Source organism: Canis lupus, chromosome 17 (assembly GCF_011100685.1).
Source record: "Canis lupus familiaris isolate Mischka breed German Shepherd chromosome 17, alternate assembly UU_Cfam_GSD_1.0, whole genome shotgun sequence".
Taxonomy (NCBI): domain Eukaryota; kingdom Metazoa; phylum Chordata; class Mammalia; order Carnivora; family Canidae; genus Canis; species Canis lupus.
Genome location: NC_049238.1, coordinates 34653682 through 34674960, shown reverse-complemented (window position 1 = coordinate 34674960; position 21279 = coordinate 34653682). Strand labels below are relative to the sequence as shown.

The 21279-nt window shown below is 46.4% G+C and overlaps 1 protein-coding gene across 1 annotated transcript in view; it reads right to left on the bottom strand.

Annotated features, from left to right (window-relative positions):
• SNRNP200 (small nuclear ribonucleoprotein U5 subunit 200) overlaps positions 1-21279 on the bottom strand; it is a 32647-nt gene that overhangs the window by 6139 nt on the left and 5229 nt on the right. The window contains exons 6-35 of the mRNA XM_038561376.1: positions 19583-19681; positions 19071-19223; positions 18866-18965; positions 18574-18710; positions 17277-17360; positions 17009-17182; positions 16408-16545; positions 16008-16163; positions 15311-15481; positions 12630-12823; positions 11950-12073; positions 10566-10715; positions 10214-10324; positions 9332-9463; positions 8978-9166; positions 8424-8621; positions 7865-8017; positions 7674-7754; positions 7323-7406; positions 6564-6670; positions 6119-6237; positions 5705-5859; positions 5413-5602; positions 5031-5204; positions 3652-3812; positions 3124-3351; positions 2580-2771; positions 2315-2493; positions 1983-2134; positions 1031-1139 (exon numbers count right to left, since the gene is read on the bottom strand). Of these exons, the coding sequence (XP_038417304.1) occupies positions 1031-1139; positions 1983-2134; positions 2315-2493; positions 2580-2771; positions 3124-3351; positions 3652-3812; positions 5031-5204; positions 5413-5602; positions 5705-5859; positions 6119-6237; positions 6564-6670; positions 7323-7406; positions 7674-7754; positions 7865-8017; positions 8424-8621; positions 8978-9166; positions 9332-9463; positions 10214-10324; positions 10566-10715; positions 11950-12073; positions 12630-12823; positions 15311-15481; positions 16008-16163; positions 16408-16545; positions 17009-17182; positions 17277-17360; positions 18574-18710; positions 18866-18965; positions 19071-19223; positions 19583-19681 (4394 nt within the window). The remainder of the gene's footprint in view (positions 1-1030; positions 1140-1982; positions 2135-2314; positions 2494-2579; positions 2772-3123; positions 3352-3651; positions 3813-5030; positions 5205-5412; positions 5603-5704; positions 5860-6118; positions 6238-6563; positions 6671-7322; positions 7407-7673; positions 7755-7864; positions 8018-8423; positions 8622-8977; positions 9167-9331; positions 9464-10213; positions 10325-10565; positions 10716-11949; positions 12074-12629; positions 12824-15310; positions 15482-16007; positions 16164-16407; positions 16546-17008; positions 17183-17276; positions 17361-18573; positions 18711-18865; positions 18966-19070; positions 19224-19582; positions 19682-21279) is intronic.

Here is a 21279-nt window from a genome sequence, read left to right as displayed (position 1 = left end):
GTTAGACACTCACCTGACTTAAATCCAAACCTAGAATGAATTTCAGATGTTAAAAATAAGCCCATAGCGAATATTCCAGGAAAACAAAAATCTACATTTTGAGAAAAAATTAAGAATTAAATCATTCAAGTTTTTTTTTTTTTTTTTTTTAATGATAGTCACAGAGAGAGAGAGAGAGGCAGAGATACAGGCAGAGGAAGAAGAAGGCTCCATGCACCGGAAGCCCGATGTGGGACTCGATCCCGGGTCTCCAGGATCGCGCCCTGGGCCAAAGGCAGGCGCCAAACCGCTGCGCCACCCAGGGATCCCAAATCATTCAAGTTTTTAAGGAAAACCGAACCTTCTACTTCATTGTTACCACACAGGTGTGTGACTTGGATCATGTCACTTTCCCTATCTATAAGATAAACAACTACCTAATCTCCACCTCAAACTTCCTGGTTCTCCAACTTGCTGCAATGTGACAGGATGACCACAGAAGCAAAAGTGAGCCTAAAGGGTATCCCTGGTGGCTCAGAGGTTTAGTGCCTGCCTTCGGCCCAGGGTGTGATCCTGGAGTCCTGGGATTGAGTCCTACATCGGACTCCCCACATGGAGCCTGCTTCTCCCTTTGCCTGTGTCTCTGCCCCTCTCTCTCTGTGTGTCTCTCATGAATAAATAAATAAAATCTTTAAAAAAAGAAAAAGTGAACCTAGGGCCTAAGACTAAACACTCTCTCAGACATGTATGTGGCTGTGGGGGAATCTCAGCTGGCTCTTCATCTCCCTAACATCTTTCCTTCATAATTTCTGTATCTGCAGATGTTATGTTCATTTTATTTTATTTTTTTAAGATTTTATTTATTAATGAAAGACACAAGCAGAGGGAGAAGCAGGCTCCATGCAGGGAGCCCGATGTGTGACTCAATCCCAGGTCTCCAGGACCAGGCCCTGGGCTGAAGGTGGCGCTAAACCGCTGAGCCACCCGGGCTGCCCTGTTATGTTCATTTTAGGAGAAGGTTCCCATTAATGCAGAGCACAGTGAGACTCACGCATGGATCTTGCCATTGTAGTACTGGGTGTCCATGATGATCACCAGGTGGGCGGCCACATTCATGCCCCAGCAGAGACTTCGAGAAGCTACCACCACCTGGATAGCCCCTGAGAGGCAGAGGGGAGAAGATGACTGAGTGCAGGCCAGCTCCCTGGGAGGATCTGTCTCCCTCGCAGGTAGGGCCTTATCCTGTGCTTCTTTTGAGAACTCAGAGCAAAGTTTGCTGGGAATGAGCCCTAATCATGACAAGGGCTAACGCAATACTGTAAGAGGTGGCTCCATGCTGCTGCTGCCCTGCTTGGGAGACTATCTTGTAGGAAATGAGATAATCCTAGAATAGAATCCCAAGCTCAGGGAAAGCTAGGCTTAGCTATCTGCTTGACAGACTGGCCTTGCTGACTGGAACGTGGTAACACCAACTCAGTCATACGCTGGCTCAGTACGTACAGCAAGACTGAGCTGTGAGCATGCCTCAAACCACAGATTCAAGCATCAAAGAGTGCCAGCATCTCCACTGCAGTGCCACCAAATAGTGCTAATACTCTGCGTGAAATGCCATAGGTCAACAAGGGACAGTGGTACACAGACCACCCAAATGAGACTCAGCTCGAGCGTTTATTACACCTCTAAGATCTAACAAACTTGGTGAGAGTGGTATCTGTGGAAAGCCAGGTCTACCAGTCAGAGGTCCTGGTCTAGAAAACCAGATTCTGAAGTAATACCACCTTTACAATGCCTGTTTTCTCATCTAGCAAGTAGGCATGATATTCTACCCATATTCCAAGGTTATTGGGAGGATCAAATGAGGTAATAGATAAACTCATCAGAAAAGAATTTTGAGGATGATGAGTCTGCTGGAGGAAAGTATCACCCACGTCCTAAAATTTCATATCTATCGCCTGTGATACCCTTACATCTGACCTCCTTCTGGCCACAAGAATTTTCTTCACCTGAGCTGAAGAGCTGTTCCACCAGGCGTCGCTCCATGGGGCTGAGGCCCTCGTGCAGGTAGCCCACCCCATTTAACAGCGTTTCCTTGAGAGTGCTGTCACTTAGTTTCTCCAGGTACGGGATTAGATCCTTCTCGGTGCAGTGCAAGAACCTAGGCAGCACAGACACTGAATCGGCTCAGAGCGCTTCCCAACCCTGGCAAGACCCTTCCAACCATTGCAGCTGGCCAGCCCCTAGCCCGATGGGGCTAATCCCCACCTTCACGAACAGGAGGCTCTTCATGGTGAGCCAACCTCAGTGACCCAACCCTCCCTGCCCCTCCCTGCCCCACCTCTGCCGCTGGATGTCAGCTGCACATGTGGTGAGGATGTCAATCGCAGTGAGGCGGGTCTGCTTTCGGGACGGAACAAAAACAATGACAGGCTTCTTGGGAGAATGTTTGGTGATAGCATGGTACACGGGCTTGGCCATGGAGAGCAGGCGAGTCTGTGTGTGGCTAATGTTGAAGCCCTGGAGACCGAGGAAAACAAAGGGACGGGCATCAGACCTGGTCCTCTGCCACAAGGCCACATAGGAGCGGGGAGGACAGGTCCTACCTGGATATGCAGCTCCAAGGGCACGGGACGCACATTCGGGTGGAAGTTGAAGGTAGAGGTGGCACTGCACCCCAGCCAGTGGGCCACATCCTTAGCATTCGAGAGCGAGGAGCTAAGGGCCACGATGCGAATGGGTCGCTCAATCTGGGAGGAGATGTAGCGCATCCGGGAGCAGATCACTTCTAAGACAGGCTGGAACACAGGGAGGGAGTCACTACAGGCACAGGCCCCCCAGCCCCCATCCCAAGCCTGCACCCAGAGTAAGCCTTCCTGTACAGCCGACCACCTCGAAATGGTCGCCTCACTCTTCCTTCTAATTAGGAGCTCTCCTATCTCTGGGTCCATCTCCTCCATAGCAGCCAATCTCCACTAAGCAATGCTACTTTTCAAGAGGACTACCAAAAAAGTCTCACATTGTACCTTTGGAATAAAGTGACAAGCAGAATTTTCTAAGCAGCGGCACCTGGTCTCTGGCCTCAGACCCCAGGCTAAGTCCCAATGCCAAGGCCTCTCAGGCAGTCACAGCTCTGAGCCTGTGCCATACCCCATTCTCGCCCCCGATAAGGTGGACTTCATCCACCACGAAGAGGTTGATGTTCTGGACATTCTTGCGCTGCTTCCACCGCCGGGAGAGGATGTCCCACTTCTCAGGGGTGCTGATGATGATATTGCCCTTGCCCAGAAGCTTCAGGTCTGTGCTAGTCTCCCCCGTCAGGAGCACCACCTTCTTGTTGAGCCTGTCCTGGAACTTCTCGTACCAGTCCATGTAAACCTGGCATGCAGAGAGAGGAAGAGCAGAGAAACATGAGGCCAGGGTAGGTCTCGTTTCATTTCTAACAAGAAAAGCTAAAAAGCCTAACAGAGAGCCTTGATGATCTGTCTATCTCAAACTACTTTATAATCCCACGTTAACCCTTAAGAGATGACACACTGAGAACATGAACAAAAGAAAGCAAAGAGTCTTGCCTCAACTGACCTCAAGCATTTCAAGGATTTAGAAAATCTTGATCCAGGCTCAGATGAAAACAGCTTCCAGAAAAATTCACATGTGACACAACACCGTGCCACCTACCTGCTCTGCCAGCGCCTCCATGGGGGTGATATAGACACAGCGTCCCTCCGAGTTCTGCAGCAGCATCCGCAGGATGGCAAACTCTGCGCAGATGGTCTTTCCGCTGCCCGTGGGCGCCCCCACAAACACGTTGTCATCACTGTTGTAGACGGTGTTGAACACTGGAAGCCGGTACAGCAGCAGGAGCAGAGGAGAGAAGAGACTCAGACCACTCCTCAGAGAAACTCAGCCAGCCAGTCAGCCATCAAGTGCCACCAGCCAATCGGACGGCATTAGGCCTCTTACAGCAGTCAGCCTATCACACCTCTCCCCCCTCATTTTTTCCACCTCACACACAAGCAACAGAGCAAGAGCCTGGACCAAGAGTTCAGGGAGCATGGAGACGACGGCAGGATGGCAGATGGAAGGAGGCCAAGTATCCCATGCTTCTATGCAGTTCTTCTCAGGGACCAGGATGTAGAACAAAAAGAACTGGCTACCTTTCTCTGCTCCTCCAACCCTCTCCTATGTTCCCTGGAAATGGTCTAATAAAGAAAGAAGGTAAAGCCTAAATCCTGCTATTCAAACTAGTTGAAGTCCAAGTTCTGTTTATTAGCTGGTTCAGTCAAGGTGCCTCTCCCTGCCTAGTTGCCAGGACACTAATAGTAGTATCACAAATGGCAAATCCCTCGGAATGGTGAAAAACATAAAAGAGAAAACACCCAGATGTACTCAGCCAAAAGAACTTAGATATCACTGCATACCCTGTGAACCTGGCCGTTATTTAAAACCATGCAGGGCAGGGGTTAGGGAGCCGGGGTGGCTCAGTTGGTTAAGCATCTGCCTTCGGCACAGGTCATGATCCCGAGGCTCCTGTGATTGAGCCCCAAGTCAGGCTCCCTATTCACTGGGGAATCTGCTTCTCTCTCTTCCGCTGTCCTTCCTCCCTGCTTGTGCTCCCTGGCTCTCTGTCAAATAAATCAAATCTTTGAAGGAAAAAATAACCAATGAGGGAGAAAGGGGCCTCAATCAATGCTGCACACACTGGTTCAATACTTGAGCAACAAGGGCACGAATCCAGCCTCCTGAATCTGAGCTCCTGAGAAACAGCAATGCACCAGATAAGATCTTGTTCTACTGGCCCTGCCCATGACACGTTGCAAAAAAGCAAAGGACATCTAATGGTAACCAAGGACTGAGAAAGGATGAAGTCCTGTTGTGCTCCAACAGTAGGCACTGATGAGCTCCATCTACCTGAGTGCTCTACTTCCATTCCTGCCACAGAACACCTCTATCTCTAGGGAACCTTAAAAGGCCCCCAAAGGAAAAACAAACAAACAAACAAACAAACAAAAAAAGGCCCCCAAAGGAAACAACCACCTGGGGACAGAAACACCTACCTTGGGTCTGGATGGGGTTGAAGAAAGGAAACTTATCCTGGTAAAGGCTCTCAAAGGCACTGTTTCTCAGGGCAGACACGGGCAAGGGCTGCAGGTCCAGAAGCTCAGTTGGAGGTGGGTACTTCTCTGGTAGGATCAGGTGCCGGAAGGAGACCGGCAGCTGGGTCTCACAAGCTGCAGAACAGAAATGAGTGGGGGCGTGAGCAGTCCTCCCTTTACCTAATGGCCCCTCAGAGCTCCTCCCTGCACACTGGAAACACCAAGGCAACAGCAGATACTATCACTCTAACCCCACAAAATCCAGCCCAGCACAAAGTGCAAGACACCCTTACAATTCCCCCAGAAGATCTCCCTTTATGGGACTACAGAGAGACACACTCACAGAGCCAGCGGTCAGACACCACTCGGATGAAGTACTGAGGAGGCAGTGGTTCAAAAACAGGCACGAAGAACGTGATGAGATGCTCATCCTGGGCATACTTGGCCTTGAGTAGAAAATACTCATGGTGGAGTATCACCTCACTATCCACATCCTCCACCAGAATCCAGAATGCTTCTGATGACCCATGAACCTGTCAACAGCAACACAAGGAACAGGAACATGACTCACACCTCCAACCCAGTTCTCCTCAGGAGCACTCTGCAAGTAGTCCCTCTGCCAAGCAAAGCCTCACCTTTTCATCCCACTGGAAGTCTGGCGTGATGGTCAGCTCCACTTTCAGGGTGGAGCGTGTGATTGGCTGTAGATGCACCGACAACTCCAACTTGGGGAAGAGGTGGACGTATTTGTGGATAGTCTTTCCCATCTTCGGCATGCGGATAAGCTCCCCTAGAAGGAAAGCAGAGCACTGGGGCTGCAGCCCAGCCTGCCAGGCACAGCTGCAGACCAGACCCTGAGGACAGGTGGCACAATCCCTCCACTCCCAGTACAGCCCAGAGGAGTCAGAGCCCCGAGACTAAAAGCTAGCCTTGTTACTTCAGTGGGATGTGAGTAGTGAACACAGGACAAGAGGAAGGCCTCAGAACTGGCAAGAAGGCTCAAAAAGATGTCTGAATGGTAAGGATAAGGAGGACAGCTTCCCACACACCTATTTCATTATGATTCAAGTCATATAGACGCTCAAAGGGGAAGTTTTTCTTCTCAATCTTCTTCACCACTTCCTCAGGGAGTTTCCGGAACTGGCGCAGAGGACACATGGACTGCCACCTAGCCAGGAAGGAAACAAATGACAGTCCCTTGTGGAACAGACAGCCCTCACCATGGCTTCCAATAGGTTAGCCAGGACCACACAAACACAGTCGTTTAATGGAAGGCATCCAGAACTGCACCCGCAATGGAACTTGAAAGCCACCACTCCCCACTCCTGGGCTCTACCCAAAGGGCCCTCCCTCTTCTCAACATTCACCCAAGTGAAAGTTCCCTCTTCATGAGTGAGGGCCAGAGATAAGAGCACTACAAGGCTTCCCCACCACACCCTCAGTCTGGAGACCTTAACTCATGGTGACCAGCTTTCCAGCTCCCTGTGCCCTTACATGCGTTTGTCAATCATCTTGCAGAGGTTCAGCGTCTTATCTGTCAGCTGTGCCCAACCTCGGTTCAGGACAATTTCAAAGATAGCACGCATCAACCGGCCAGCCGACTGAAGGAAGATAAAACATTCCCTCTGGTAAGTCCCCACTATTCCCAGACCTAATGAAGCCACCCAACAAGTGGCTTAATCACCTCAAACTCTCATGCAATTAGTCACACCACTCAAAAACCAAGTCCCTTTGTACTTACTTTTCATCTTTTGAATAGCAGATGCTTGCTAAACACAGAATAGTTAGAGAAGTATGGCTCAAGCTCACTGTATATCTTAACCTAATATTCATTGCATGATTTTTTAAAGCTTCAGCTTGCTTAGCACTTAGTGGTCTAGCAAGAGCAAGGATGCCAGTGACTTGCCCTTAGAGGTAAAGACAAAGCACAGCTAATAGAGCCCTTTGCTCCTTTACATTAAGAGCCCAGCAGCCATAGTGAGAAGTCATTCTCTGTAGGAAAGCAGATACCATGTCTTGTGGCTTTCCCCAGCATTGTCTTACAGGCTTCTCAAGAGAGGCACCTCTCTGCATGCTCATGATCAGTGGAACAGACTGGCTATACCAGACACACATCAACCATTGAGCCAACAAGGGCAAAAACTTGGCTTTCCTTCCCCCTCACTAGAGTCAGGCCTACTTTCTCCAAAATACACAAAAGCACAGGGCAGGGAGCTGTTCAGGTCTCCTCTGGCAGCACCACTGTGCTCTCACCTGTGTAACATACACCATGTCCGCCATCAGCGCAAAGCCCTCCAATTTCAGCTGCGAGATGAAGGCCTGGAGCAACACATTGATCTGGAAAAAAGCAAGGTTGGCCAGACGGTGGCCAATCATTGAATAGTCCAATCCAAAAAAGTGAATCATATTTGTTCTGGGATCCATGCCAGATCTTGATTTACAACCATTAAAAAATCATTACTCCACATAAACTGAACATATGAGAAGAATGCAAAAATGGGGAGAACTGAGCAGGTCACCAAACATATACTTGAATTCAAGGTTCACCTTTTAGAAAATTGTAAAACCACTCACTCCTTCTCCCAAGCAGAGGAGTGGGCTCACCTTTGCACTGGGTTCCTCAATGCTCTCCTTCACAGGAATGGGCACCCTCTCCAGCAATTTTTGCAGCTCCAGCTTCTCCTCCTGCCAAAAGGAAACAGGTCAAGGAAAAGCCAGGTGACCAAAGATAGAATCCATCTGATGACTCAATGGTGAGTACCAATCACCTGTCCCAACATGCTACATGGACTCACCTCTCTCACAGTGATGTTCTTGAACTCTGAGGACAAGGAGAAGACTCTGAAAAGCTCAATTTCACTCAGAGTGGGCTTCAGCAGCTGGTTGTAGGTCTGTACTGTGTCATTGGTAATATAGTAGTGGCTGGCTATGCGGCCCAGTTCTGTCACCTACAATGGAGAAACGCTCAATGCAATGGTATCATTAACAAGTGGCAACCTGTCACTGTGCACAACGGGTGCCCACCAGATCAATGTCAACACAAGCACCCAGCCCACACACTGAAGAAAGATGGCACAATACACTGGCCACCAGTGAACTGATGCCCACACAGAAAAGACAACTGAATTTGCCACCTCGACACAAGTGCATAAAGCAGGCATCAGCAACACCTAGTTTGCCATTTTAGAAGTTCCTAAATTCAAAGACCACGGTCCAATCCCATCTGTTTTTCTCCTGTTCCAAGCAATGGGCAATTGACAGGCAATATCCAAATCAAGAATGCAATTTGAAAAATCATCTTCTGGGGCTGCCACTTTTACTGAGACCTCTACCTTAATCCCTCAGCCCACTCACCTGGAAGTTGCCTGTCTTCTTGTCATACTTGACCAGATTGTTCTTATCCAGCATCAAGGCAGCAGTATGAACCAGATCCAATCGGCGTTGGTCCAAGAGGGGATCCCCCTTGAGGTCATCGTGAGAGATGCCATAAAGGGTTGGGGATCGGAGCATTCTGATATACAAGTAGGCATAGCCGAGCCAGTTCACTGCATCCTACAAGAAGTGAGAGCTCGTGGATCTTAGTATGGAGAAATGATGTCCAAATGAAGAGCTCCGATAGATCACTTAAAAATTAGTTCCTAACTATGAAAATGTATATTACATTGTCTTCTGAAGGTTTTCAACATCTCCTTATTAAAAAGACAGTCCTAAGATCTTAGTTAATAAGGGGAATTGTCTGCCGTAGACTTAACAGACTTCTGAGAGACGGCTCACATCGAAGATATGGGGTGCAGGATTGGAGGACCCTAGATTCTGGTGGCCCATAGCCCGACGGAGACCATCCACCCCCTGATACCTTGGCTCCTCTAGAGAAAGCAAGAAGTGCCAAAAGCAGAGCCCTTCCCTACCTTGGCATTCTGGACGTTCCCCAGCACGATTTCTGCATTAAGCATGTCAGGCAACTTTGAAACCATCTGGCTCTCAATAGGAAGTTGCTGATTGAGGAGGGACAGGTAGTACTGTAGCTCCCCATGAGATGTGATGAGTATGCCTTCACCTTTGGTGTCATACTGGGGTCTTCCAGCACGTCCCAGCATCTAGGTCAGAGATGGGAAACCAAGAGGGCCGTGGCCGCAGAGTTTATGGATTTGTTCCCAGGCCTCTACTTCATAGAACCCCACCTTCCATGTGCCACCTTTTGTGGCCTCCTTGCATTTTATATACAGAATACTTTACTGAAAATAACCTCAAAGGCTCTATACCTGCAGAATGTCCAGCGCCCCTAGCTCTGTCCAGCGCCCCTTCTCTGGACTGTACACCTGGGTGCCTTTGATGATGACTGTATGGGCAGGGAGATTCACACCCCAAGCCAGTGTTGCTGTGGAAACTAAAACCTACAGAAACAAGAAAAGTAATAAAGAAAACAGACATATGTTACCACTAGAGGGTTAGTATCCTCAAGTCCTCTAGGAAACCGGCCTCAGAGCTTCTAGCAGGACCGAGGTAGGCTCCATACTTGTCAAGGTAACACTAGAATAAAGAGGGAAAGAGTCGGGACACCTGGGTGGCTCAGTGGTTGAGCATCTGCCTTTGGCTCAGGTCATGATCCTGGGGTCCTGGGATCAAGTCCCACATCCAGCTCCCTACAGGGAGCCTGCTTCTCCCACTGCCTACGTCTCTGCCTCTCTCTGTGTATTTCTCATGAATAAATCAATAAAATCTTAAAAAAAAAAAAAAGAGGGAAAGAGTCCTTGGGTTCCCCTCATCTACCCAACAATGAACATTTCAAGGTTCTAGAGATACTTGCAAGGCAAAAGTGTAAACCTAAACATTAAGATTACTAGACAATTAATAATATACCCTATCCTGAGACAGAAAACAAGGTCCCAACCTTACAAGGCCCTGCTTGGAGGTACCTGCAGTCACTAACATGCCTCCTTTGTTATGCTTAGACACTTTTCTCAAATCACTCACCTTCCTTCACACAGTAGGTAAAGACCTGGAAGACGTGGCACAACATTGTATCCACTGTACTACCACAACCTTATGACCTGGTTTCCCTGAGCCACAAACAAAGTACTGGGCACAAACATCTGGCATTTGACAAGCAGGTCTTCTAAAGCCTACATTTTACTCCCCCTCACCTGAATGTGTTTATCAGCAAAAAGATCCTCTACAAGTGTCCGGTCAACTCTGGTCATGCCTGCATGATGAATAGCAAAGCCATACGGCAGAAGATCCTTCAGCTCCAGGTTCTGTGGAACAGAAAAAGAACAGATGATTAGGTGAGCTTCGCTGTGGGAACTCTATGGAGACTAAGTAGATCTCTTCACATGAGACCCTGCCCCTTACCGAATCCACATAACCACACCTAGCCATTCAATCTTAACCTGTCTGATACAGTACCATCATGATGCAGTCGAGAACTGTATGGACTACCTTGGATTAAACCAGCTACCAGGTAGTTAACAGAGAACTGGGGCAGTTGCTCCTCACCTTGCACTGCTCAGCTTCTGTCCGAAGAACTTCTGTGGAGGCTGAGCCCTCTCTCAGGAACAGACCCAGAGTGTCCTTCTCCAGGCACATGTCACGGATGGCCCTGGCCGTCTTCCCAGTCTCCTTCCGGGAGTGGACAAAAACCAGCACCTAAGGAAAAACCAGTTTGCCACGGTCAAGAGACACAGCTACCACAGTCACTTCCATGGCTCTGAGGTACCAATAACAGGAAGCAGCGGCTACACTACTGGATGGTGAGAAACCGAGGTCTAGAAGAAGGGCAATGGCAGGAATGTATATTGATTCAGAAGCCGGCAAGACCTTATGTAAGTAAAACTACAAAGCACAGTGGCAGAGTCCCATAGCTGGGAAAGTAAGCTCTAAGTACTCTACCTTTGAAACCAAGTTTAAATATAATAAGGATGCAAATTCAGGAATCTCCATTGCGAATTTGTGTTTAGGCACCTGACACAATTCTAAGCCACCTGAGGAATATGCCTGTAAATTAACAGCTGAAATATTGTATTAAATGATGGGCACTGGACTTTATAAAAGGACTGAGAAAGTAAGTCTCCATTTGGTAGGAAAGTCATTCAAGTATTTAGTGCCAAGAAAAGATTGGTCTCTTTATTTAAATGCAAATGCTTTTTATCAGACAAAAATCTATACACCTTTCACTTTTCCTTAGTTTTTGTCTTGGTGAACTTAGCAGTGTTCGAGTAAAAAATTGTTACCATATTTTCTAGTAAAATGCCCTCTTTCACTAGTTTTTATTTGTATTTTCACAGGTTACATTTCTAGTGTCAACCACCCAAATCTTTTATAGAAGGACCCCTGATAATGTAGAGAGACAGACTGATTATCCGCACCTGGGGATTTCATTTTTGGGAGTTTTTAAATTACAAATTCAATTTCCTTTAGTGGTTATGAGACTATTCAGGTTATCTATTTCATCTAGACTGAGTTTTAGTAGATGGTGCTTTTTGAGGAACTGGCCCATTTCTTCTTCTAGGTTGGCAAATTTACGTGTGAAGTTTTTCATAGTATTCCTTTATTATCCTTCCCCTGGATACAGATTCTACTGTAATATCCCATTTCATTCCTAATACTGGTGATCTGTGTTGTATCCTCTCTTTTTTATTTTTGTCGATATTGCCTGATTATAAACCAAAAAGTCAAGAACACCTGGGTGGCTCAGCGTCTGCCTTCGGCTCAAGGCGTGATCCCAGGATCCGGGATCGAGACCCACATCAGGCTCCCTGCATGGAGCCTGCTTCTCCCTCTGCCTGTGTCTCTGTCTCTCATGAATAAATAAATAAAATCTTTAAAAACAAAACACTACAAAAAGTCAAGAACAGAGTTCAACAAGAAACCACAGACAGACCTGATTTTTTCCAGCATGTTCCATAATCTTCTCATAGACTATTTCATTCATGATCTGGAAACGCTTGATAGCTTTTTTCTCTGTGATACCCACATAAGTCTGTTCCAGGGGCACTGGGCGGAAGCTAGAAGTTCAATAGTTAAACATATTAGGCTTCTAGCACAGAATACTGAGGAAATAAACAGTCATATTTGCTGCCCAGGAACGACATTCCTTTCTAGATTCACACCACATCAAAACTCAAAGACCGGGACACCTGTGTGGCTCAGTGGTTTAGCACCTGCCTTCGGCCCAAGGCATGATCCTGGAGTCCCAGGATCAAGTCCCACATCGGGCTCCCTGCATGGAGCCTGCTTTTCCCTCTGCCTGTGTCTCTGCCTCTCTCTCTCTCTGTCTCTCTCATGAGTAAATAAAATCTTTTTTTTTTTAAGAAATCTTTAATAAATCTTATTTATTCATGAAAGACATAGGCTGAGAGAGGCAGAGACATAAGCAGAGGGAGAAGCAGGCTCCTCGCAGGGAGCCCAATATGGGACTTGAAAAAATAAAAAAAGAAAGAAAGAAAGAAAGAAACCAAACCCAAAGACCCTTCTAATACCCAATCCAACAAAGCTCCCTGAAAGGGGGATAGGGCAGCAGGAAGGTCACCCTGGTTAAATTTCTCCCATCTTCTCTCATACCTATTGTCGAAGTAAAAGAGGCCCTTGGCAGGATCCACACGCAGGAAGGTAGCCACGTCTTCATAGTTGGGGAGGGTAGCACTTAGACCAATGAGTCGGACATCCTCCTGAGTCATCTCAATGTTTCGGATGGCCCTGGCCACCAAAGCTTCTAAGACAGGACCTCTGTCATCGTGGAGGAGATGGATCTCATCCTAAGTAATGAAGGGGCTACAAATTATCTCCAGGACTAGAAAAATGTGGTCCTCTTTCCTGAAAATAGTCCCATTTTGTGGTATATACCTCATATGCCAAATAAAGAAGAAAAGAGCAGGCAAGAGAAACCCAAAGGGTGGGACAACATTCACTGTGAAATACCCTGGAAAATATTCTCCTGTAACCACTGAGAGCTGCATTGCTAATTTAGTGAAACATATGCTTAATGGCAAGAAAATCTAATACTTCAGGTAAATGAGTTCATCACTTCACTCAAAGACAAATTTCTTGGGTAGCTCAGTGGCTGAGCATCTGCCTTTGGCTTGGGTCATGATTCCAGGGTCCTGGGATCAAGTCCCTTATCAGGCTCCCCACAGGGAGCCTCGCTCTACCTGTGTCTTTGCCTCTATGTCTCTCATGAATAAATAAAATCTTAAAAAAAAAAAAAAAAGACATTTCTTTACTAAAAATGAAGCTTCTAAGCAGATCATATTTATATCAAAGAAGGTTTCACCTCTGGGCAGTTATCCTTACTACTTTGTACTTGCAAAAGATATCATGAATCAAATGATGAGCTCGCATATCCTAAGGTAATGCTTCTTAAATTTCAGTATGCAGCATGGGATCTTACTAAAAAGCAGATTGTGGGGTACCTGAGTAGTTTAGTTAAGCACCAAATTCTTGATTCCAGCTCAGGTCATGAGCTCAGGGTCCAGAGATCAAGCCCAACGTGGGGCTCTGCACTCAGCGTGGAGTCTGAGATTCTCTCTCTCTCCCTCTGCCCCTCCCCTGGCTCACACTCTTTCTCAATAAATCAATTAATTAATATCTTAAAATAAATCAATAAAAAGATTATATTTCAGTAGGTGTGGGATGGGGCCAGGGACTCTGCACTTATTAAAGACTTTGAATAGTGAGGCTCCAAAGCGGGGGTTGACAAACTTCATAAAGGGCCAATCAGGGACACCTGGGTAGCTCAGTGGTTCAGCCTTTGGCTCAGGTTGTGATCCCAAGGTCCTAGGATCAAGTCCTGCATCAGACTCCCTGCAGGGAGCCTGCTTCTCCCTCTTCCTATGTCTCTGCCCCCTCTGTGTCTCTCTTGAGTAAATAAACCTTAAAAAAAAGGGGGGGGGGGCAGACAATCAGTATTTTAGGATTGTAAGCCATACAGTCTCTGCTACAAATAAAACTGACCCCTGTACAATGCAGGAGTTAGGGGTGTCCTACATAGTCGAGAATCTGCTTATAACTTCAATTCTCCCAAAACTTAACTACAAATAGCCTACTCTTTACCAGAAGTCTTACAATAACATAAACAGTTGGCGAACACACATTCCATATACATTTTATATACTTGTATTCTTACAATAAACTAAAATAATGTTATTAGAAGTATAAAAGTATAAATATGGGCAGCTCCAGGTGGCTCAGAGGTTTAATGCCGCCTTCAGCCTAGGGCAAATCCTGGAGACCTGGGATCGAGTCCCATGTCAGGCTCCCTGCATGGAGCCTGCTTCTCCCTCTGCCTGTGTCTCTGCCTCTCTCTCTGTGTCTCTCATGAATGAATAAATAAAATCTTAAAAAAAAAAAAAAAAAGTATGAATAACACGTTTACAGTATGGCACTATATTTATTTTTTTTTAAATCCATATATAAGTGGACCCATGGAGTTCAAGCCTGTGTTGTTCAAGAGTCCACTGTACTTACTTCTGTAACTGCAGCACAAAAGCAACTGTAAACCATACATAAATAAATGGGTATGGCTATAGTCCAAAACCAGTAGCTGCAGATTGCCAACTCCTGCTCTAGGATATTGAAAATCTACGTACAAGACCTCCGTCCTGTTCTCTAGACAACTTAAAGAAACTACACTCAGACTCAAAGTCATTTTTGCCTGGGTGCTTCTGCATGTATGGAACACAATATCCTGATTCCTTAACTCACTCTGTCTGAGAATGGATTATTTATTTATGAAGCCCTTTAATGTCCTGGGAAGACACAATTAGTTATGTCTGTTTACATTTGTTTTAAAATATTTCAGATAAAAAAAAAAAAAAAGCTATGAAGAGCAAGGAACGTGGCAAACACCATGCACCTCCTCAGAACTATTTCAATTAGATGCATTTTCTCATTTAATGATTACAGCAATGCTGATAACGGCTGTCATTATACAGGCTAGTGACTGGAGGAAAGCACTGAAAAAATGGTCACCAATAAAAGCCAGCAAACCAGGGGCATGTGGATGGCTCAGGTCATGATCTCAGGGAATGTGGTGAGATCAGGCCCCATGGCAGGCTCCACACTCAGTGAAGAGAGTATGGATTCTCTCCATCTGCCCCCTGCCTCCCCCCAACTCACCCCCAACACCCCCCTCCTCCCATCACTTGCTCTCTAATAAATAAATCTTTAAAAAAAACAAACAAAAATTCCAGCAAACCCTTCTCAACCAGGCCTGGCCTCTATGTCCCCAAGTACTCCCTGCTCACCAGAATGATAAGCCGTACAAGCTGGGTGTATGTGCGCTCCCCACCCTTGCGGGTAATGATGTCCCACTTCTCGGGGGTGCAAACGATGATCTGAGTGGCGCTGATCTCCTCCTTGCACAGCTGGTGGTCACCAGTCAATTCTGCAACAGTGATGCCATAGGTGGCCAGGCGCTAGGTGAAGGAGAGGCAGGTCAATCAAAAACACTGCAAAGGGGCCTTGCTATCGCACTTTGGGAAGTCTCAGAGTAGGATACTGGAAGGAGGTATCAACCCAACAGAGAAATATCAAACGAATTAGATTGATCATACAAGCGCATATATCTAAAACAAATCAAGTTCACACTAAGGCAAATGAAGCAGACAGAGGATGTCTGGGACTTCTGCACACAAGGGGGAATGGAAACCTGTAGATAACAGGACCTGGAATAATACCACCAGATCTATTATCAACCACATCTTGTGAGTGTTTCATAAATTCTTCAATAACATCAATTATTACAACTACAGAATACTGCTATGGAAAGAATTAAAAAAAGATGCTAAATCCTTGTAAAAGTCCAAGACAGGTGCAAGACATTCTTGCTCCAGTAACACTCTGAACTCGGGTCAAGTTCCACCTTGAAGTGGAAGAAAACCACTGGATGAGGCATCCCAGGAATGATCTAACCCCCACTCCCAGTATCTCTCTACCCCTTACCTTTCCAAAACTGCCCACCATCTCCTGCACTAGAGACCGCATGGGAGCAATGTAGATAATCTTGAAGTCATCCACGTTGATGGTGCCATCCATGTTAATGTGCTTCCCTATCTCTCGGAGCATGCACATCAGGGCCACGTTGGTCTTACCTGCACCCTAAGACAGAAGTTGAGGATGAGAAGGTCTGCTTACCCGCCCTCACTACCACAGGCTTATCACCAAAACAGACACTAGAGCATGTCCTGGGATGGTAGGATATCCTACCATTTAACATCTCTTCCATCAAAGAAAGAACTCCGGTGGGGGGGCAGGGGGTAGCATATGGGTGAAGATGAACAATCTTGCCATCAAAAACATACACCACTTTCCACAAGAACAAAGCAGCCAGGGCAGTGCTTACAGTAGGGGCGCACAGCAGCAGATTCTCATCTGTCTCCAGAGCAGCACGGTAGAGTTTACTCTGGATCCGATTTAATGTTTTGAAGCCCTCAAATCCAGCCTGGGCATACTTCGGGAGCTTCTCCACTGGAAGCAGTTGCTAAAAGAGAGAAACAAGGATGCCTGGGTGGCTCAGCGGTTGAGCGACTGCCTTCAGCTCGGAGCATGATCCTGGAGTTCCAGGATCGAGTCCCGCACTGGGCAACCTGCATGGAGCCTGCTTCTCTCTCTGCCTCTCTCCTTCTGTATCTCTCATGAATAAATAAATAAAATCTTTAAAAATGAATGAATGAATGAATGAGAGAGAGAGAAAAATGCCATTCACATTCTGCTGGCAGCATCCTTGAGCAAGCTGTTTTTGTGGGACAGCCAGGACTGCACTTCCTGGCACCCTCCCTGTGTCACTCTCCACTGTCCCCTAGGCTCACAAAGTGGGAAAACTCTGAAACAGCTTCCACATCAGGGAAAAACTATGAAGCAAGATCACATTTTGGCCAATGGGTTGAAATCCAAACTGGAAGAGAAGTGAAAACAAAGAAAATGGAGAAAAGCAATTCACTCACTTCTTCGGAACCAAAGGGCTTGGGCTTCAGAGCAGGCACATGCACCTCTTCATAGCCCTTGCGCTGGCGCCGGAAGGACCCATCAGGAAGCTGACAACGTTTATTGGCCATGAAGTGGCTCCCCTGGGTAAAAACCAGGTCCTCCAAGTCCAGAACCTGCCGTGGAGCCAGTGCCTAGGAGTATGAAAAACAAAAACCCAAAGTGAGCAAGGTGAACAAATGAGCTTTTTCCATCTAGCACCACCTTGGAAATGAACCCAAGACCTACCTCTCCACCCTGGTCCAGATCCATGGTTTCCAAGTCTGTGTCCATCCGGGACTGACGCACTCGCTCTCTCCGGGACCTTTCCTCCTGTAACAGAGAAAGGCCCAAAGAATAACAATCCATCACCATTGAAGGTTCTGGTCCCTTTTGGTCTCTGCTTAACTAAGCTTGACTCATGGGTGCTGACCAGTAAGTCCCAAACTAGAAAGACCGTCCTTTATGTTCAGACATCTGCCATCGGGACCACCAGAATGATGGAAGCAAGCAGTTTTAAAGGGACAACGGGGACACCTGAGTGGCTCAGCAGTTAAGTGCTTGCCTTTGGATCAGGGCGTGATCCCGGATTCCCAGGTTCGAGCCCCACAATGGGCTCCTTGCATGGAGCCTGCTTCTCCCTCTGCCTGTGTCTCTGCCTCTCTCTCTGTGTCTCTCATTAATAAATAAATATTTTTTTAATTAAAATAAAAAAAGTAAAGGGGCAATGCAGGGGCACCTGGGTGGCTCAGTCAGGCATCTGACTTCGGGTCAAGTCGTGGTCTCAGGTTCCTGAGACAGGGGCCCGCATCAAGCTCCCCGCTCAGCAGGGAGTCTCTTGTCCTTCTCCCTCTGCCCCTCTCCCCACATGTATACATATTCTTTCAAATGAATAAAATCTTAAAAAAAAAAAAAAAAAAAAAAACTTTCCTCTTAAAAAAGAGGACAATGCATAGCACAGGGATTTCAAAAGTAGATGTTCAACAATTCAGCACCAAGGGCTAACCCTAAAGATAGAAGTGTAGGTTCTATGTTCAGCCAACATATGTGTTCTATCCCTGCATTTTCAGTACATACCATTACTTATTGTGTCAAGGGCCCATGTGATGGGCCCATGGTGCTGTTGAAGACAGCAACAGGCTAGCAGTCTCTTGACCACAGCACTCTGAGTGTGTTAACTCTAATCTGTACTAGGGACAAACCTCAAAGAATTCAGAGAAATACTTTACTTCTTCAAACCTTCACTTCTACTATGAATTCAGCTTTATGCTACAATTTTCTTAAGAAAGGGCAAGAGTGCACATGAGTGGGAGAGGGACAAGGAAGAAAGAGAATCCCAAGCAGACGCCACACTCAGTTTAGAGCCTGACATGGAGCTCAATCTCACGAATCTGGGGATCATGACCTGAGCCGAAATCAAGAGTCGGACACTCAACCAACTGAGCCACCCAAGTGCCTCAACGCTATACTCTTACAAATGGTGTCTCTTTTCCAAAGCAAATATTCTAGTTCGGGAATCAGACAGATAAACTAACCCAGCCCTTACCCGGATCAGATCCTCCTTCTCAGTCTCATGGAGCTGGTAGAGGAACTTGGAGAGCTCTGGATCAGCTTCCATCTTTCCCATGATCCTTTCCTTTTCTGCCTCACTCTGTGCACTGGCCAGTAAGGTGCAATATAAAACTAACAACAGCAAAAGAAGGGGAAGATGAAAAGGAGGGGTTTGTGTAGAAAGCAAGCTCACTGAAACAGGCACTGAAGCTATAAAAATAAGAGTCCCCATCACACAAGCAAGCACATATACCACGAATGAGCTCCCAAAGGGACTATATACTCACTCATCATCCTGTGCTGTCGCAACACTTTAATAAAATCGAAAGTGTTGAAACCAAGGAGCAGAACCAGCTGGTTTTCACATTCCCGATCATCACTGGCTGTCTACAGAGAGAAGGTAATGCCATGATTAAGGATGCAGCCATCTGCTTCATACGCTGTCCCCACTGCTAAGATACATATGATGAACACAAAACATCTTGGCCATACCTTCAGAATCTCCAACACTTCATCTGCCTTCTTCTGTGACACAATGGCATCATCATAGAATCGACTGAGCTGCCGCTGTAGCCAAAATGCATCAATATCCCGAGGGTGCAAATCCTTCTTCTTGGAACTCATCAGTTCCCCTGAGGCCACAAGCTACAGAAGTAACCAGGTACTTAGCTTACGCCACATCTCCATTGGCCCCAACTGCTTACTCATCACCCTGCAACAGAGTTCCTCTTGCCACCAGAGTCTACCAGTCTTTGAGGACTTTCCAGAATTTAAAAAACCCTTATAATAAATTCAGGAGCATACCAAACTAACATTTCAACACATGCCTTTGGGAAGGAAAATGAGTGATTGAAATCTTAAGAAAATCAAGACGCTGAATGTCTAATGACTCCTATTAAAGGCCAGCTCAGTAATATGCAACAGGACCTATGCAGGAGAAAACAAATGCTACACCCAGAAATCCCCTAGCCTTGCAGCAATGGGCGAGAACAAGCTGTACTTACATTAGCCGAAAGAGTGCAGCGCACAACAGCCTCATCCCCTTCCATGTCATCATCAGATGCCTCTTCTCGAACTTCCCCATAGACATCTTCATCACCTTCCTACAGAAACAACCCAACCCCAGCTCATGATTTGGAGGTGATCCTAACATCAACAGAGAACCTCTCCCGAGTCCCTTAAAATTAGTTCCATGGTTAGAGCAATGGCTCTGGTACTGGTGGTGGGGAGACCAATAGCTTATTGGTACTGGTGATAGGGAGACCAACAGATCCAGAGTACATGTAATAAATGACCTCATTACTCTAAGTCCACTTGGCAAGTATTCATTAGATGCTTTTACTCTCTCTTCTGCTTCTCCTCTTAGGCTGCCACAATGACAACCAACTGGATCACAGTCTCTCTCATATGTGTACAATCGATAAATGATGAAATAGAGCTATCAGCTAGCAGGAGAGAAGAGCAATACAGAAACCCTGTTTGGGAAAACACATGGTGATCCAGAGATATAGATACCACTTAGCTTGCTTTCCACTGTCTCTACTCACACATTCACTCACACTGTATCAAGACTTAGCACAGGGTCATTATTACAAATAGGTATTTAATTAGTAAGCACTGGATAAATAAATGAATGCTATAAGCAAAGCACTCTTCTATAGTTTGGTGCCTTTTTTTTTTAATATTTTATTTTTAAGTAATCTGCACCCAACGTGGGGCTCAAACTACAACTTCAAGATCAAGAGTCAAATGCTCTATCGACTGAGCCAGCCAGGCCACCCCTAATTAACAGGATTTTATGATTTAAAGTAGCAACAAACCTGGAGCATCTGGCTGGCTCAGTGGGTAGAGCATGCAACTCTTGATCTCCCAATTCAACCCCTTAGTGGGTGCAGAGATTATGTAAAAAGAAACTCTTAAAAAAAAAATCCTATTGGGGCACCCAGCTGGTGCAGTCAATCAGCTGTCCAACTCTCGGGGTCTTGGGATTGAGCCCTGTGTCAGGTTCCTTGCTCAGTGTGGGGTCTGCTTGAGATTCTCTCCCCCTCTCCCTCTATAAAATAAATAAATCTTTAAAAAAAATCCTATTAACTCCACTGCAAAAAAAATAAAAAATAAAAAAAAAAAACAAAAAAAACAAAACAAAAAAAAAAAAAAAACTCCACTGCAGAAAGCGGCTTAGTAGTTATCTACTTCAGGCATCTTATTTAGTAGATGAGAGAAACAAGCAAAATGACCTGCCTGAAACACAGGACTAAAACTCAGATCTCAGGGCTCCCAGTTGGGGGGCAGGGGGGGGGGGGGCGAGGGGAGGGAGGAGTCTCTCCCCTGACTGTCTTTTGCTACCCCTGCTTTCTGTCTTAGTATATGAGATTTCGAGGCCAACACTTTACCTGAGCCAAACTCACCCACTGAGAACTCTAAGGCAACTCTGAAAAATTTTCACATCCTATTTAGTTATATTCAAGAATTCTGGTGAGGTGCTAAACCTCAGTGGCTGCTGCAACTATTACTTAGACAACCATGTACAAAATATGCCCATTCTCTTGGGCAAATGTGCATGTTTTGAAACTGGCGATAGGGGATCCCTGGGTGGCTCGATGGTTTAGTGCCTGCCTTCGGCCCAGGGCATGACCCTGGAGTCCTGGGATCAAGTCCCACATCAGGCTCCCTGCATGGAGCCTGCTTCTCCCTTTGCCTG